Raw genomic sequence first — 18997 nt, forward strand, 5'->3', positions numbered from 1 at the left:
GTATTTATTTATTTGATTTGTATCTCACCTTTCTACCAAAAAGGCAGCTTACAATCACTAATAAAGCTTAATAAAAAACAATAACAAGGAAATACATAAAAGCATAATTAACACCAGTTAAAAACTAGGGCTGTGCACTAGGCATGTACGAATCCCTTACCTTGTTCCAGTCTGGGACATCCACGGTGGTGGGGAAGAAATCCGACCCTCCCCCCTGGATCCTCCCCAGCCAGCTCCGCTCCACGGCAAGGCCGTGGAGCCATCGGCCAGGACCAGCTGCAGCTAGGGATGTACGGAAGTCACTTACCTGTTCGTGGATTATGTTGATGGGGGGGAGGCGTTCCGTCCCTCCCCCCAGAATCCTGGCCGGGGGGGAGGCACTCCGTCCTCCCCCCGGAATCCTCCGCGGCCGGCTGTGCTCCGCGGCAGCTCCGCGGAGCAGGTGGCCAGGCCCAGCCAGGCCAGAGCCGTCCGCAGCTGGATTTCCGGCTGCGGAGGGCTCTGGGTAAAAAAAAACAAAAAAAACCCCGCGTATGCAAATGGCGGCGGGGCTATGGCTGCCGCCATTTGCGTTCCTTATTTTTGCCCTCTTAATCTACATAAATATTTACGTAGACTATGACGGCGAAAATAAAGGGGAACGCAAATAGCGTAGCCGGCGCTATTTGCGTCCCTTTTTGATTCCCCGTTTAGCCTACATAAATATTTACGTAGGCTAAAACGGGGAATCAAAAAGGGATGCAAATAGCGCCCGCTACGCTATTTGCGTTCCCCTTTATTTTCGCCATCATAGTCTACGTAAATATTTACGTAGATTAAGAGGGCAAAAATAAGGAACGTAAATGGCGACAGCCGTAGCCGCCGCCATTTGCGTACGCGGTTGTTGTTTTTTTTAACCCACCCAGCCATGAAAGGCTACGTAAAGATTTACGTAGCCTATCACGTCGTGTGTTTTTTTTAAACCTAGTCATGATAGGCTACGTAAATCTTTACGTAGCCTATCACATCTTTCTTTTTCTTTCTTTTTTTTTTTAACAAGAGTGGAAATGGTGGCAGTGGCAGCCGGTCGGAAGACCAGCCACTGCCACTGGAGCTGCCGCCGGAGCCGCCGCCACCCGGAAGATCCGCCCCAGGTGAGTCTTGTCCCGGGGGGGATCCGCGAGGGGATGGCAGGCTGTTCCGCCACGGAGTTCGGGGGGCCGAATGCACTGGCATTTGGCCTCACCGTGATCCGTGGCAGAATTCTCTGCCATCCCTAGCTGCAGCCGGACTTCTGGCCACTGCCGGGCTGCTACAGCCGCAAATGGCGGCCATCGTAGCGGCTGCCATTTGCGTCCTTGCATTAGGCCATGATAGGCTATGTAAATACTTACGTAGCCTATCACGGCAAAGAGCAGGGGCACAAATGGCAGCTGCTACGCCATTTGCGCCCCTGCTCTTTGCCATGATAGGCTACGTAAAAACGGCATAGCGGTTGCCATTTGTGCCCCTGCTCTTTGCCGTGATAGGCTATGTAAATACTTACGGCCTAATGCAGGCCTAATGCAGGAACGAAATCGCGGCCTAATGCAGGCACGCAAATGGCAGCTGCTATGATAGCTGCCATTTGCGGCCACAGCACCCTGGCAGAGGCCGGAAGACGAGCTGGAGCCACCGCCGCATCCGTTGCTGCATCCGCCACTGCATCTGCCGCTGCCGCATCCGCTGCCGCATTGGCCACCAGGTAGGTCCGTCCTGGGGGGATTTGGGGGGGTGGAAATGGGGGGGTAGTCCATTCCGCCATGTACTCTGGGGGCCCGGATTCTTTGGAATCCCGCCTCACTGGAGTCCATGGCGGATTTCTCCAACATCCCTAGTGTGCACTGCTTCAGTACGAAGCCTGAATAAGAAGGTGAAGCAAGCTGTTTTGGAGGTTCCCCGGCATGATACGAAGCTGATCACCCCAGCACTGAGGCACCATGAAGTCAAGTGAAGCACCTCCTCCCTGAGGCACCTCTGTCCACCTCTGATATTTGTAGCTCTTTATGCCTTCTGAGCAGCCAAGAAAGGCTGTCTCCAAAATGTATCAACTTCTCAAAGATCAAGCAGACAGGCATGAGGAGGAGGAGGAGGGAGGGGGAAGGCGAGTGCAGGAGGAGGAAGGAGTGTGCTTTGGCAAATAGGAACTCTTGGCCAGAACTGACACCAGCAGTCTCCAATCAGAGAGAGTGGTGGAGGAGGGGGTTATATATACTTTGGCAAAAGGCTGCGTTTATTGTGCGAGGTGGTTGGTTGGGAGAGGACTGTGTTTGTCTGATTAGATCTGGGGTGTGTGCGTGTGCACTCATTGCAGCTTATTCTTCCTTCTTCTCCATTGAGCTCTGTCTTTCTTTCATTGTTAGAAACAGTTAGTAGTAGTTAGTTAGCTCGCTTGTTCCCCCCACCCCCCACCCCGTTCCATTGCTTGCGTTGGTCAGTTTGGACTTGGGAGAGGGCTGCGTGCATTTGTGTTCTAAGTTTGGCAGTTGCAGTTGTCTATCTAACTCTGTCTGTCCTTGATTGTTAAAAAGAAACAGTTAGTAGTTATTATTAGCTCGCTTTTTTTCTCATTCCTTTGCTCCCCACACTCCCCGGCGTTCCATTGGCGTTGGGTGGGGACTCTAGAGAGGGTTGTGTTTGTTTTTAAAAGTCTAGATAGGACTGTGTTTTTAAAATTTAGGAAAGAAAGAGTAGAGGTGGAAGGAACAATAGAACAATATTTTGCAGTCAGGGCAAAACTTACAAAACAAACATGTACCTCTGGGCTTGTTGTTCCTCCATCCCCCCTTTTAATTATTATTCAACCAATTTAGTTTTTCCTTTCTTTCTAAATTCTAAAATAAGGAAATATAGTAGCCTGCCTGTGCCTTGCCTTATTTTTTTTACTCTCTCTCTCTCTCTCTCCCCCCAGCCCCCGGTTCAGAAATGAACAGTTTGTGTCTTTTCTGGCTTGATCCTCCAAAAACATAAAGAAAGTGTGTTTTTTCTGTTCTTTGGTTGCTGTGGGCTCTTACCATCTCTCCTCCTCTGCTATCCTGTATTTCTTGAGCTTGTTGTCCTTAAAATAAAATAAAATATAGAATAAATATATTTATTTAAAATATATATAATTTAATTTTTATTTAAAAATCCCCTTTCCTTGCTTGGGTAGTTCTGTATTTGCTTTTCTTTTGCTCGTGTGCGCACGCGTGTGTGTGCGCACGCATGCTTGTGCTGTGGTCAAGCAAGCAATTCATCCAAAATTCGATACAATGGGCAAAGCACCACACACATATTATTTTATATCAATTATTAACTGTTCGGTCAGGGGTGTCCGTTCTCCTCAGCGTGGTGGGGGGTGAAGAGGAGGAGATGCTCCAGGGCATGTTGGAGGAGGAGCAGCAGGCAGAGGCTCCGGCACCTGCTCCCTCTTTCATTGTTCCCCTGCTCATGCGTTCCCCCCTCCCTGCCCCAACTCAAGGCAGGCAGTCTGTGTCTCTTCCACGGAAATGTCAGGGCAGCATAGTGTGGGACCACTTTGAGTTGGGAGCGGATCCCAGCACTGCTGTGTGCCGCAACTGCAAGGTGTCTCTGAGCAAGGGGAGACAGCCACGGCCCTGCAGCACCAGCAGCCTGCTCCTGCCCTTAAGGAGGCAGCACCAGTTGGTCTTGCTCAGGGAAGAGGCCCCCACGTCCCAGCAGGCCAGCAGCAGGGGCAAGCAGAAGGCTGGTAGTGCTGCCGGAACTCCTGCAAGCTTTCCGTGTCTCCCACCCAAGAGGCTTAGGCAGGCCTCCATGGAGGAGATGGTGTTGGGGAAGTGTAGGTCCACCAGGTGGTTTCCAGCGTTCAAAAATCAGTGGCCCTTCTGGGCTAGGCACTGACTGTTTTAAAAGATCAGTGGCCCTTCTGGGCTAAGTACTGACCGTGTTCATTCAAGATACATTAAAAAAAAAAACCTCATTTAGTGTGTGCTAGAAATAAACAAAAGTGGATAAAAAGATATCCTCTTCCAGCCTGCCTGCCGGGTAGGGATGAGCGGATTCCCTACCTGCTGCTCCGGGGGGGGATCTGCCCATGGGGGGAGGCGATCCGTTCCTCTCCCTGGAATCCTCATCGACCAGCTCCGCTCCACAGAGATTCCATAGAGCTACTGGCCGGCTCCATAGTGCCAGCGATACGGCCGCCATTGCCATGCTGTATCACTGGCTCAGAGCTCATTCCGGACGCAAATGGCATCTGCTATGCCATTTGCGGCCGTAAAGCTCTTAGATTAAGCTAAATGCAGCTGTAAATGGCTGCATTTAGCTGAAACTAAGGGCTTTACAGCCGCAAATGGCATGCACTACACCATTTGTGTCTGTGTTTTTCCCCGCGATAGGCTAGCCATTTACGGCTGCATTTAGCTTAATCTAAGAGCTTTACGGCCGCAAATGGTGTAGCGGATGCCATTTGCATCCAGAGTGAGCCCTCAGCGAACGATATGGCACAGCAATGGCAGCAGTATTGCTGGCACTACGGAGCCAGCTGGCGGCTCTGCAGAATCGCCATGAGGAGGATCCGACCCCAGACAGTTCCGGAGGAAGGCGGAGGTGAGTTGTGCCGTTCCACCACGGACTGCGGAGGCCAGATTCTATTGAATCCAGCTTCATTGGGGTCCGTGGCAGATTTCTCTGACATCCCTACAGTGCCAGGTAATGTGTGCATTCAGCCATAGAGAGGCTGAGCCAGTGATTCTTCTGAATAAGGGGTGTTTGGCACTTCAAAGAAACCTGCAGCAGAGATTAAGGACAGTGAGGTCTGCTTCAACACACTTTCCCTTATGAGTTTGGTCTGAGTTTCTGGGAATGTCAAACTCAACCTGTGCCTAGCACACAAGCCAGTGGGCCAAACGGCCTGGAATTTGGCAAGTAGGATGCTCTTGAGGGGTGCTGGGAGGGGCCAAGGTTTCACACACGTCTGTGGATACAGGGAGAAGTTACAGCTCTTTGCTTTGGGAGTTTTCCTGGAAAGACTCAAATTTCACCTGCGCCTAGCACACACGCCAGTGGGCCAAACTGCCTGGGCTTTGGAGCATGTGATGCCCTTGAGGGGGGCTGGAAGGGCCAAGGTGTCATGCATGTGCGTCGAAATAGGGAGAAGTTGCAGCTCTTTGCTTTGAGAGTTTCTGTGGAAAACATCAGATTTTAACTCCACCTAGCACAAAATCCACTGGGCCAAACTGTCTGAAATTTTGCAGGTGGCCTCCTCTCCAGAGGGATGGAGAGGTTCCCTTATTTCATGTCTCTATCATAAAAACTAACAATGTTATGGCCATTTGTGTTTTCCCATGCAAGTCACAGGGAAAACACCAACAATGGGTGATCTGGATATCCGAACCTCACTTCGGATTTGGATCTGAGTCAGAGAAGAGGGGGTCTGAATTGGTCCACAGCAGATAGGGGTCACTTCAGTGGATCCAAAGCAGCATCCAAAGTGGATTGGGGGGTCCGTGCACAGCCCCATTAAAAACATAACAGAGTAAAAACAGCATCCAGCTCAACAGACCCAGTTATAGACCAAAGGCCTTCTTGAATAAGGTAGTCTTTGCCTGCCAGCAGAAGGACACTAGAGAGGGAGCAAACTAGCCTCCCTTGGCAGGGAGTTCCAGGAGGCCAGGGAGTGACCTACTGAGAAGGACCTCTGTTGCATTGCCCCCAAACGTGCCTCTGTTGGCAGCGGTATCCAAAATAGGGCCCCTCCCAAAGATCTTAAGAACCGAGTAGGCTTGTGTGGGAGAAGGCAGTCTTTCACATAGCCTGGTCCCAAGCTGTATATGGCTTTATAGGTCATAACCACCATTTTGAATTCTGTCCAGAAACAGATCAGTAGCTAGTAAAGCATTACACTAGTTCAAATGGCATGTAACTAAGACTTGTGTGACTGTGGCCAGGTCAGGCATCTCTAGGAATGGGCACAGTTGGTGCACAAGCCTCAGCTGTGTAAACATACTCCTGGCCACCACTGAAACCAACACTGAATTTGATTGGACTCCTTCAGAATTTTCTACCAGCTGTAGCTCTAGTACACATCTGACTCATTTCATCGCTCACAGTGCCCTGGAAAGCCAGGCGGCTTGGTGGTCTCCATTCTGTGAGGGAAGAGGCACAGCAGCTATCATGTCAACTGCCCATGCCCTTTCTCCATTCCAGAGATCAACCAGGGCTTTGACAGACACAAAAGGCAACCAGAAAATCCTCAAAAGCCATCAGAAAACCATCTGCTTACATCCATCTCCTGGGGTGGACCATCTTAATTGACTCCCCAGCCCTCATCCTACCATAGAAAAAATTACTGTCCTTTTCAGTTTGATGCAGAAAACTGTTTCCTGTATTTCAAAAGCTGTTTGACTCATCCAAACTCTGGATCATAGTTCTCCTTCAGCGGTCCAGCTGCATGAAAACTGGTTAATCATTCAGAAAAAATCTATTGAACTGTCCCCAGGGTAAGGTTTGGGAGGGGAGCAAATACTGAGAAAACAAGAACACCAAAGTGGATACGAAATATTGTGGCTTTTTTGGCTGCATGAATGGATTGACAAAATAAAGACACAAAGAAGCAGAAAGAGCTGCTGCAGACATTAAAAGTCATAGTCCAGACAAAGAAACGACACCGCCATTCTTATACAGCTATCTTTTAATTCTGTGCTGAACTTCTAGCTGAAACTGATGGCTTCAGGTAAGCCTTTTCATGTTACTTTTCTGCTTCCCTCTCAAGCTATTTTCTCACCAGTAATAGCTGGGTGCTTCCAGATGAGGCTTTTATTCTGCTTCGTTCATGGAATTTTATGGGGGTCCAGATGATGCTGTCTTCCATTTGCAAACCTCCTGTGGTGCCCCACTGCTTCCACCTTTTTTCTTACCACAAAAAGTAAGTTAAAGAAGGAAAGACAGAATAGCTGCACAACACCTTTTGACTGGTAGCGCTAGGAGCTCTCTGCCTGGAAACACTCCCTGATGCTGCATCGGCCTTGCCTTTTTTGGAACATTAAAGCAAAACTCAGCTACTGCTTCAGCTGAAATCCATTTATTCAGTGTACTTGGATTTCAAATTATATTTGATTTTACAGTACATGCCCATTTGGATGTAAGTTCAATTGCCATGTAACTTTGCCTTCCCCAAACCAGCACCCTCTGGATGTGTTGGACTACAGCTCCCAGCCATCATGGGAGTTGTGGTCCAACACACATGGAGGACACCAGGTTGAGGAAGACTGAGGTAACTAGACTCAGTCAGACTAACTTGACTCATTTGTGGATTGACAATGCATTGAGTAAGCCTGTCTACTCAGAAGTAAGTCTCTGTGGTCGACTTCGCATGTATATTCAGGGTGTGCTGTGGCCTCTTGTTACATGTGAACCCAGCAAAGGTGGGTTGTGCGGTGCTTCATAAGCCACTTGCAACCCTAATACAGCCCATGGGTTCTGGATTACTTGTCAACCACTCCAGCAACCCACCCTTGCTGGGTTCACACCTAACAAGAAGGCACAGAGGCAGCACTTGTGTTGCAACAGACCGTGACTTAGTTATAAGCAGTGGTGGGCTGCAGTGACTGCGTGAACCAGGTCACTGAGTTGAGTCAGACATCCTCCTGGGCAAGTGTGTGTGGAATTGCAGCCTTAGACTAAATCCTATGCGATCTTCCTTGGGAGAGATCTCATGAACACAGTGGGACTTACTTCTGAGTAGATCTGCATAGGATTTAACCCTTTGGAATTATTGTCAAAGACTCATTGAAACTTTTGTGATTGTATTTAAGTAGGATAGTCTGAAACTTATTAATGTCTCGTTTTCCCATCATTAGAGCAATCTTCTGAGAAACAGTTTTCTTTTCAACATGTACAAGTTTTAACACTTGATATTGTTGTTACAATATTTGCGCCATGAGAGTAAAACCGAACCTTGGGAAACTCAGAGTTAGTCCTGTTTTGAAACTGCACATGCCAAGAATTCTCCCCCACACGTCGAGCTCTAATGTTGCAGTCCCAGAGCAGCTTTGCAGGACATTGTGTGGTCTTGGCGGCTGTCGCTTCTTTGGTTCTGACCTGATTGGCTGAAGCTGATCTCTGGCTTAGTGTTTATGAATTTGCTTAGGAAAGTGATTTTCAATAGAGTTCTCTTGAGTCATATTTCCTACTTTCTTCTTTCTGTCCTTCATAGGTAGCCATTTATACATTGCCAAAAAAGAAGACAAATCGAGATATTGATTTTCATAAAATGTGCATATGCTAATTTAGATCTATAAATGCTGATTTAGAAATAAATAATTTAAAAAGAAATACAATACAGCCCTCCATAGTGGGGAGGTCTGTGACCCGTGTGCCTGCTCACTGGTCTGTCCAGGCAATGTCCACTGTTCACGGGCAACGTCAAGGTCCCTCCCTGCTCTCCCTTCTTCTGGGCCTTTATCTTTCCACTGGACTTGAGCTGGACGGCCCTTAAAACAGACAACGCCTTGAAAGAGAGGGCTGTCCTCTGTAAACTAGGACACATGGCCACCGTAGTCCTTGATGGAATCAGCAGGTGAGTTACCATCTGAAGGAGATTTGAGAGCTCTCTGTCTGTCTGTCTGTCTGTCTGTCTATGTAATAATTCATATAGCTGGCCAGCATATAGCATGAATAATTCATCAGCTAGGCACACAGGGAGCTGCCTTATGCTGAGTCAGACCATTGGTCCATCTAGCCCAGTATCGTCGACACTGACCGGCAGCAGCTCTCCAGGGTTTCCTTGCCCTACCTGGAGAAGTGGGGGATCGAGCCTGGGGCCTTCTGCGTGCCAAGCATGTGCTCTGTCACACTGAGCTATGGCCCCTCCCTGTCTATGGTGCCTCCCTAGGGAGGCAATTGCCGGATTACAAGGCAGAGACCACTCCTGCCCCTTTAAATATTCCAAGAAAGCTGGAGATTGTGCAACCATTGGGCCTCCCACCATGCTCCTCCTCCACATCCCTCCTCTGCTCCCCCTCTATTGGCTAACACTCAAGACCACGGCAGGTGTGGAGAAGAGAAGAAGGTGGGGGGATGTGAGGAACAGAATGGAAGGCAGAGGCACTAAGTGCTCTGGAACGCTTAAAAGGACAGAACTGAGCTCCACTTACAGATGTGGAAAAGCTACTGGGAAGGAATGCCAAACAGAGAGCAGATGCTTTGTTTCCTCGCTCAAACAGTTATGCTGCATCAAGTGCTCAACTATTCTGTCATGTTTTGAGGACTGGTGAGAAATAACCTATGATTGCCATGGCCTTCATGCCCAACTACTTGCTACAGAGTAGGATCCATGTCAGCTGAACCAGTGATAATTAAAGTTTGTTCATCAAAATTATTCTTAGCCTTATTCTTATATTTTTATTTTTAAAATTTAGGTACTGTACTTTCACCCCAAAGAGGATTCAAAATTAAAAATTCAGTAGAAAAAAACAACCTAAAATCTAACACAAACAGTAAAATGGAGAGGTGTACAACTGTATCAACAAGCTTAAAAATACAAAATTAAAACATAAAATAAAAAATAAAAAATGTATGTGTGGATAAAAGCGTTTTAACCCACTGCTGAAAACGATACCATGTTGTTGTCAGGTGTAGCTCCCATGGGAAGGCATTCCAAATTTGGAGCATCACCACATAGAAGGCCCTGTCTTTTGTAGAGGATAAAGGAACCTCTGTTTTAGAAGGCACACAGAGAAGGGCCTCCTCTGATAATCGTAATGCGTGGGCAGGTTGACGTGGGAGGCAGCCCTTCAGATATTTGGGTCCCGAGCTGTTTAGGGCATTATAACCAAGCACCAGCATCTTGAATTGGGCTCGGTGCTGAATATGCAAGCAATCTAGGTCCTTCAGAACTGATATCATATACCTCCACCTAGGCAAACCAGCCAGATTTTTAGAAGATGAATTCTGTACTTTTCCAAGCATTTACAGTTATCCATTGCATTATCCAACCTGGAGGTTACTACCACACATGGATTGCTGAAGGCAGACTACCTCTACCCAGAAAAGGTCATAGCTCATGAACCAGAAGAACCTTGTAAAAGATCCTACAAGAGATCACTTGGCTCTCTAGTGACTGTGTTGGATCAAGAAGCACCTCCAAGCAGTCCTCCTTCAGAGAAGTGCAGCCCCATCCAGAATAGGTTATAAACCAGCTTCCTGGACCTGGGAAGCACCAACCCACAGTGCCTCTATCTCTTCAGAATTCAGCTTTGGCCCTCATCCAGCCCATTACTGAGTCCACAGAGCCGTTCTGCACCTCCACAACCTAACCTGAATCTGGTAAGTAAGAAATAACCCCTATTTGGTCATTCCTGTACTCACTTACCTGAACATGCAGTTGGGGGAGAGGGGCTGTGCTGTGTACCTCTGCCCTACAATATCACCCCTAGCACAAAGTGTGGACATCTGGGAGGCCTAGGCGTGTACAGCTACATGCACATAGGCTTTCACATGAGCTCGAACCCCATCTGGGAGAGGGAGTCCAAATGGTGCAGCCCCCCTTCCCAATTGCATGTTCAGGTAAGCGTGTATGGTAATGCCTGAATAGGCTATAGGAACCAGCAAAGATAGAAGAGGGTAAAAACAGCAAAGCCAACACTACAAAATGTGCCCAAAAGATAAAGGGAGCAAATACACATCCCGGAGCAATGGTGTGATGCATTTCCCACTTCCCTTCCAGGGCAGGATGTAGGTCATTGCATTCTGCAGAAGCTGAAGCTTTTGAGTGCTTTTCAGACGCAACTCCATGTACAGCACATTTGGGTAGCCTAGCCTGCTGCAGCAGATTACAAAAGCGTACACAAAAATGGCAAGTTGCCATTTTGTCTGAGTCTGATAAAAAGTTTGCAGCTCCCTCCTTCAGATGAAGTTGCTGCCAGGAGATCAGGAGCAGCAATAAGAACGTGCAAAACACTGTGACCTAGCAAGGCAGAATGACATTGCTGATGGGGAACCCTAGGGTGGCGAGATGTCTTACTTTACACTCCTCTCTTTGGAGGGCTGGAAGAGGACAGTCCTCTCTCTGAAGGTGTCCTCTGTTTGAAGAGGTCTCCATTCAAAGCTTGGTTTAAAGGTCATCAAAACATAAGGAGGGAGCACAGGGGCCTTGAAGTTGCCCAGCAATGCTTCGCACCTGGACAGCAGACTGAGCAGGCACACAGGCCACCTGGTCACTCTTCTCCACTATGGTGAAATGTATTGTATTTCTGTTGACATTATAGTTATTATTTCTAAATTTGCACACACACATATATAAATTTACGTAAGCACATGTTATGCAAATTGACATCTTCTTTTGTCCTCCTTTCTGCTGATGAAAGTCCTCTTTTTTGGCAATACGTAAGTGGCCACCCTAAACCTAATTCCCCTTTTAGGTCGCAAGGCCTGGTGAAGGTCATTCAGTGATTATTTTATCCCTATTCATTTGAAAATCTTTTACTGCATGGTAAGAAAAAGGAGCCATCCCCAAACAGTGTCAGTCAAGCATTTGCTATTGCTGGGGATGCTGGAAAAATTCGAGATGGACTAAAATGAGTTCAGATTACTAAAAATCCTGTGGACCATCCTCCTCCGGCTGCTCAGAGTCCATGGACTTTCAGATTTTTTTTTTTAACTTTCCCGAAATTTACACAAATTTATTTGTAGGAATATATGCAAGTGTCTGCTGAGACGGGTAAATATACTCTGGGGGAAGTTGAATGGAATGGAGGACAATACACTAAATATTACGTATGAACGTAAATTATATAAATTGTTGTGAACCCTGTTATGGAATTATTTGTGTAATGAATTTTTTCCCCCCATGTAATGAAAAAAAAGAAAAAGGAATTTATCTGTGAACAGACGTTGGAATGAATGACACCACACAATCCACGAAACACATGCGGGATGGATTTCACAAAATCTGGACATCCCTAGATATGACATAGCCAGATATTGATCTGTTTAGGAGAACACACATGCAGAGGGCATTGTCCAAATAAACACGAAGGGGAGATGTGTTGTAATTTTTAACTTTTGCCCATTGCTTCACCTTGCCTACTTAAAAGATTTCTGTACAGGCTTATTATTTCCCTTTTCAAGTACGCCTTAAAATGCAGAAACACCAGAGAAACAGAAGTGTGTATCAACAGACTATGGCACTCCTGTGGAAGAATATAATTCTGAAATGGAGGATGAGAATACAAAGTGTTCAGGTGAGTATAAAGAGCTAATTGAGATGGAAGAAAATAAGAGCAAAATGCTGTTTGGGGTTTAGCATTTCTTCTCCTGATTTTTTAAAAAGTTTGAAGTTGTGAAAATTTGTCAAAGTTGGAATAACAACAGTTAGACTTGTGTTTATTTTACAACTTTGCTAATCATAATAGCAATTTGAATGATGTAAGGAGAAAGAGAAGCCAGTCATGCTTATCTGACTAGGGACGAGTTTCTGTTGTTCCAGTCTCCCTGAACCATATTAGTGGCAGGAAAATGGTGTGTATCGATACCAGCTGCATGTAACTGCAGGGACTTTCCCATAAACACACAAAATAAAGTAGGGGGAGTATTAGTCTCTTAAATTATCCTGATTGGCAGACTAGGTAGAAAGAATTTGTAAGTGGTTACACATGTCTGGTAAACTGATTTTGAAACACACCAGATAGGCTCAGATTGAACATAGCATGAGCACAACATTTTTAAAAGTCCTTCTGATCAGCTGCTTTGTAGGTAAGAGAGAACAGTAGGAGTGAATCCTCTTCTCCCACTCCTGAACAGCAGATCAGTGGGACTTTCAAGTTTTTTAATAGGTGTCTGTCCATGCAGTCCTGGCTGTTGGATCAGACAGGAAAACCATATCTGCAGGACACAGTTCCTTGTCCAGCAGACAGGGTGTGTGAAAACCTCCTTCCATCGGGGATAAGGAAGGCTATGGGTTGTATCCAATGGTGGTTCTGCCTTAGTGGAAAGTGCTTCTGCAGGTCAAGGGTCTCGATTTTCACCAATCTGCCCCCTACCCACTGAATTCCCCAGCTTCACCCCAAGGGTGCCCCTGAGGGTTGGGGAGTCCTCCTGAACACAATGGAATTTGATGTAGGTGGCTGCAGTAGATAGGGGGGATTGTTGAAAACTGCGTGCCTCAACTTGCATGAGTGGAAGCAGTATCTATACCTATATCTATCACACACACATTGATATAAAGAGATTTTTTTACATCTTTGAACTTGAGTCTTTACTACTCTATTTCACAGTGGAGGTTGTAGTCAACACATCTGGAGGGCACCAGGCTGGGGAAGGCTGGAATTGATAATACTGGGTTAGATTATCTGATCTGGTATAAGACTGTTTCCTATGTTCCTAAGCTAAAGACCTACATAAGTTTCATATAGCTGAAGGTTTATTTTGTTAATACAACGATTTTGTGAAATCAAGACACAAGACCACATTGGCTGTGGTTTGTACCAACGATATGGTATAAATGATAAATCTGATTGTAGGGTTCTATGTGTTCAGCTTAGGGTTGCCACCTTTTCAGTGGCAAGTCAGGGCTTATTTAAATGAGAGAGGCCACCAAACATCACTACCACTTACCCATGTAGAGGCCACCAAATATCACTACCACTTACCTGTACCAGTGGCTCATGTGGCAGCAATGTGCATGTATGGATCTGCATCCACATTCACAATCCTCATTTTGGGTAGTATCCAATTTTAGGCCTATGTAGAGTAGACCCATTGAAATGAATGAGACTTAAGTTAGTTGTGACTTCATTTCAGTGGTTCTACTCTATGTAGAACTAACACTAGATTCAAGCCTCTCAACACTATATTGAACTGTCTGGGGTGTGTCTTTTGACAACACATCTCCATTTCTGTCAGCTGGCTATAGCGTGTAACTAGATCTGATGTGGGGCCAATAAGTAGGCTAAAAGAACCTGCAATATGTCCTACCATGTAATACACATGACCCAGTGTGTTATATATAGCATGTTTGTCCCCATGCTGGCTCTTTGTCCCTTATTGGCCCTCCACATTGTTGATCTGTTGAGTCACTATTCTTCCTTAATAGCTAGGGTTACGACAAAGCAAAGTGGGAACATATTGAAGAAAAACAGGCAATAGTTTAAAAGTTTAGAGAAAACATATTTAGTTTTGCTGGCCTTTCCATACTTTAAACAGTGTGAGTGCTGTTCTAAAAAGAAACTTCAAGGAGCCTTCCACCTGTCCTGTCTCCTCCACCACCCATGTATGTATTGTGTCATGTGTATGGGGGAGAGGGAGAGAGAATAGATGTGTGGATGGAGAAGGGGAGCAGAAGGGGGAGTTTCCTTACTTCTGTTCCATCCCTTCCACCTGTGTAGATGCATGTGACCCAAGGTGTGTTTGTATATGCGTGCATGTATATGTCTGTGCATGCGTGTATTATGTGAAAGTGTGCAAATGTGAAGGGTGCATCCCTCTGTGTCCTCTCCATTAGTGTAAATTAATTAGCATGATTCCCAGTAGAGGCTTGTGGCTCCAAATTTGGTGGAGTTCTGCATCCACTCTGGGTTTCAGCCAGAACCAGCCAGAACTTTAAAGGAGCTATCCAAGGTGCTGAACTGATCTCCAAAATAGGTTCAGCACCTTGGATAGCTCCTTTAGAGTTCTGGCTGGTTATGACTGAAACCCAGTGTGGATTCACAGCCCCACCAAAATCCGAGTGACCAGCCTCCATTGATGAGCCCTCAATTATTTATTTGCCTGTAATCTGAACAATGTGATTATCACAGGATAAGACTTCTGATGTTCTGGGTGTTATTGTCACTGACTTGTTTGTTATCTCTAGGAATGTTTCTCAATGCTGGTTCTTCTCACTGCGATAAGTCTAATAGTAGAAGTGTTACACACTGATGCATCGAATGAAATACCTCAGGCATTCCTTGGACAGCTAGATGACCCTTCCTTCAATTTTACTGGGGTTAAAATTGTTTATACTCCAGATACAAAGATGGCGAGAGAGATAATGGAGAAAATAGAAACCATCTCCATTCTAAAAGGTATATAGTCTGTTAAAACATTTTAGCAAAGTAGTTATTTAGAAGGACTTAACTTATAATGGGTCTTACTTACCCTTTAATAGAAAGGGGATGGCCAGCTGCGTCCAGGAGGTTGTAAATTCCTCCTTGAGAGAGGAGTACCAGCCACTTTAAAAGAGGTAGTTAGGCCACTCCTGAAGAAACCTAACCTGGCCCCAGAAGATCCAGGTTATACTTCTTCAGGAATTGCCAACATCCTCTTCATTTGCAAGGTGCTCAAGTGGGTCAGCTCCAGACACTTTGTATGAAACTGATTATCTGGATCCATTTCAATCAGGCTAAAAGCCTGGTCTTGGAATGGAAACTGCCTTGGTCACTCTGTGGGATGCCCTTTGCTGAGAGAGGGACAGGGGAGTATGATCTTGTTGATTCTCCTGGACCTCTTGGCAGATTTTGATACCATTGACCATGGTATCCTTGTGGATAGGCTGTCTGGGTCAGGAGCTGGAGACACTGCATTGCAGTGGTTCCGCTTCTACTTGGATGGCTGCTTCCAGAAGGTGGTGCTGAGGGATTATTACTCTGTGCCTTGGCAGCTATGCTATGAGGTTCCATAGGGCTCTCTCTTATCTTTCATGCTGTTTAACATGTACATGAAGCCACTAGGGGATGTTATCTGGAGATGTGGGCTGAGGGGTCACTTATGCAGATGACACCCAGCTCTATCTCTCCTTTTCATCAGATCTCTGTTCTGAATCAGAGCCTGGGCATGGTAACGGACAGAATGAGGGCCAATAAACTGAGACTCAGTCTAGACAAGATGGGTGGATGGTTCGTTTGTCCAGCTAAGTGATGTCCAACCTGTTCTAGAGGGTGTTGCACTCCCCCTAAGGGATCTGGTTCGTAGTTTGGGAGTGCTGTTGGATCCAGCATTGTCACTAGAGGCACAGGTGGCCTCGATGGCACAGAGCAACTTTTATCATCTTAGGCTGATATGCCAACTATGTCCTTATCTGGACAGAGATAGTCTAGCTAGGGATAGGTGGGTCCACCCCTGTCCAGTTTCAGCAGGTTCCTGCTGAAGAACTGCCCCCATCAAGCCCCCATGAGTTCACCGAGCCATCTGCAGTCACCCTGGATTTTGTCCACGAGCACCCACCATTTTCCAGAGCTTGTTTTTATGAAACAGGGAGGTCTTTAAAATACGCATTTTTAAATATGTGTAAATTCAGGCTGGGAAAGGTTGATGCATGCAATATTAGAGGTGTAAATGGGCTGATATTAACTTTCAAAGCTCTAAACAACCTAGGGCCAGGTTAGCTGAGGGATCATGTCCTCCCATTTATACCTGCCTGGACCACAGGATCGTCTTCAGAGGGGCTTCTCCGGGTGACTCCGCCAGATGAGGTCAGGCAGGTGACTACCAAGGAGAGGGCTTTTTAGCAGTGGTGCCCCAGTTGTGGAATGCCCTCCCCAGAGAGGCTGCCCTGGCACCTGTGCTGTGGTTTTTGATGCCAGGTGCAGACCTTCTTATTCTCCAAGGCATTTTAGTTCTTCAGTCTTGTTGTTTTGAATCAGTTATTATATTTAAAATTCTTTACACTACTGCTGGTATTTACACTGTAGTTTTAAACTTTTCAAAGTGTTATATTATTATTTTTTTATCATTGGCTATTGGGCAGTATAGACATGTAATACGTACGTCCCCTTTTCATTGCCTTAACTGGTTGCAGTTTACCAGGCCAGAGTTCAAGCTGACTGGTTAAATATCAGCCTAGTGTTCGATCGGTTCATTCATTTCAGAAGCAATGCCTTGGCCAGTTCCTCTACCCTGTGAGACAGCCATGGAATGCTACACTGGTATAGCTAGCAAAGTATCTCCACAAGAAGCCTTTCTTTCTCTCCTGTATGTGATCCCATCTAGTAACAACATGTTTTCCATACTATAGGTATAAGAACAGAACTGGTGGACAATGAACAAGCCATGGAAGCAGCACAAAAGGAGGACAATGAAATAATCGGAGTTGTATTTCAGGATGACTTTTCCTATCGACTCAGATTTCCTTATTATAATGTAGTTTCTCCAAGCAATTTCATTGAAGAAATAGGTAATCCAAGATGATTTTGTAGTTATGTTCCACTTCCTAGGTAACAATATGTATACAGTGAAATCAGATGCAGATTGGGACTCTCATCATATGTGTGTTTCAGAGTAATTCTATAAACTGGAAATACTGCAGGGCTATTGTATCAGTACTGTGCCAGTGCTAAGACTTGTAAGGATGTGTGGTAATTTCGTTTAACAGGACTTACTGACTGAGTTTGGACGACGTGTTAACCCACGATGGGTTAAATAAACCATAATGGTTCATTCAACCCATGATGGCTTAGTGAGTCATCTGTGAGCTCTTTTCCCACCCACGGTGGGTTATTTACCCAACATAAGCCACCCTGATAATCCACAGTCTGCAGTAAGGATTATTTCACCTATCATGGGTTAGCGTGTCATCTGTTGCACAGTGTGGGTTAAATTGCTTGCCCACGGAGTCGCTTGGCAAGAACAGTCAAAAGCACTGCCGCTGTGCCGCTCCGCTCCTCTCAGGCGATCTCTCTTTCCGAGATCTGCCTAGCAACAGATTGCATTGCTGTTTCCCTCCCTGCCCAACTACGCTCCCTCCTTCGGAGAAGCACTCTGCAAATTGCCCAAGTGTCTTCTGCCTGTGTGCCTCCCCAAGACTTTCCATGCAGTACAATCCCCATGTTCTCCCATGGGGAGGCATAGCCATGCACAGTTTTCGTTCTGCATTGGGTGCCTCCTGATGAGGGGAGCCTGTGTATGAAATGTCTTCCCATTCCTGGAAGTGTTCAAGGAGTTAGAGCCCCCACCCCATTGCTGGTGCACATGGCCGGAGATATGGGGAGGGTTTAGAAAACCAGCTTGGGAAGTGGGGTGGCTGTGGAAGGGGGTGTCAGGGCCCAGCTTCAGCACTGCAGTAGGCCTTGTAGCCAGGATTTGATTAGAAGTAGCCTGGAAGGGTTTGGGCCTCTTCAGTCTTTGGAATGCCGGAGTCTGTGTGAGCGTCTCTCTGTCAGTATTCTCAGAGCAGAGCCAGGAGTCAGCTAACTCCCTGTCCACTTGCTGGTCTGGCCTTGGCAGGCAGGAAGCTGGAAGTTGTCTGTGAGAACCTGAAAGAAGTGGGCTGAGGTTTGCAGAAGGGTCGCCCAGGTTGAAATGTCATTGCTGGAGGGCTGAGCAGTGATGCCCCATTTGGAAAGAGGCTTTGCTGGAAGGCTAAAGGCACTTGTCTGTCAAGGGATCCAGAGGGGATGTCTTACAGTCACATCTTCCCCTTTTAAGCTGATGCAAAGGCGAAGAGCCTTTTCTAGGAACATCTCATCTTCATTGCCCGGAGCCTTCTCTGTTTGGATCCATCATTGTCTGGGCCTCTGGAGGCACTCTGCACATGGACTCTCCTGAATGGAACTCTGGATTGCCAAGGACTTGCCATGAGGAGTACTGTGATGCTTTTCATAGATTCTGAACTCTGGTTTTGCTGTGGGTTTTGTGTCTTCCTTGTTATCAGCCCAGAGTGCCACAGGCTAGGTTTGATCCTGACTCTTGGACTTTTCTCTGTCTGGACTCATGCAGTGTGGAGTTACCAAGGTGAAAGCCACGGTGTGGAACTGTCTCCTTATGTGGACTCACTCTTGGACTTAATAGGCCTTACCCATGTAGCACAGAGATCCCAATGAAGGTTCAAGGTTGGATTAAGTCTTTGTGTGTGTGGTTTTGTTTGGGCCTTTTCTAGAACTGTTTTTGATTGCCTGGGAAGGATGACCCTAGGAATCATGCCAGTTCCTTGTGATGTTTGTGGATATTTGTGTCTTTGATTGCCTGGGAAGGTTGACCCCAGGAATCATTGTAGTTACTGACTATTGTCCTCGATTGCCTCGGAAGGATGACCCCAGTAATCCTG

General features: G+C 46.4%; 1 protein-coding gene across 1 annotated transcript in view; it reads left to right on the forward strand.

The window, feature by feature from the left end:
• Positions 1–6057: 6057 nt before the first annotated feature.
• The window catches only part of LOC146353868 (ATP-binding cassette sub-family A member 10-like), a 111933-nt gene continuing 98993 nt past the window's right edge, over positions 6058–18997 (forward strand). Inside the window, exons 1-4 of the mRNA XM_084837522.1 lie at positions 6058–6712; positions 12109–12221; positions 14831–15041; positions 16970–17128. Of these exons, the coding sequence (XP_084693648.1) occupies positions 6703–6712; positions 12109–12221; positions 14831–15041; positions 16970–17128 (493 nt within the window). The 5' untranslated portion in view covers positions 6058–6702. The remainder of the gene's footprint in view (positions 6713–12108; positions 12222–14830; positions 15042–16969; positions 17129–18997) is intronic.

This window comes from Heloderma suspectum, chromosome 2 (genome assembly GCF_057233095.1).
Source record: "Heloderma suspectum isolate Gila_16-S chromosome 2, 16-S_ref, whole genome shotgun sequence".
Lineage (NCBI taxonomy): Eukaryota > Metazoa > Chordata > Lepidosauria > Squamata > Helodermatidae > Heloderma > Heloderma suspectum.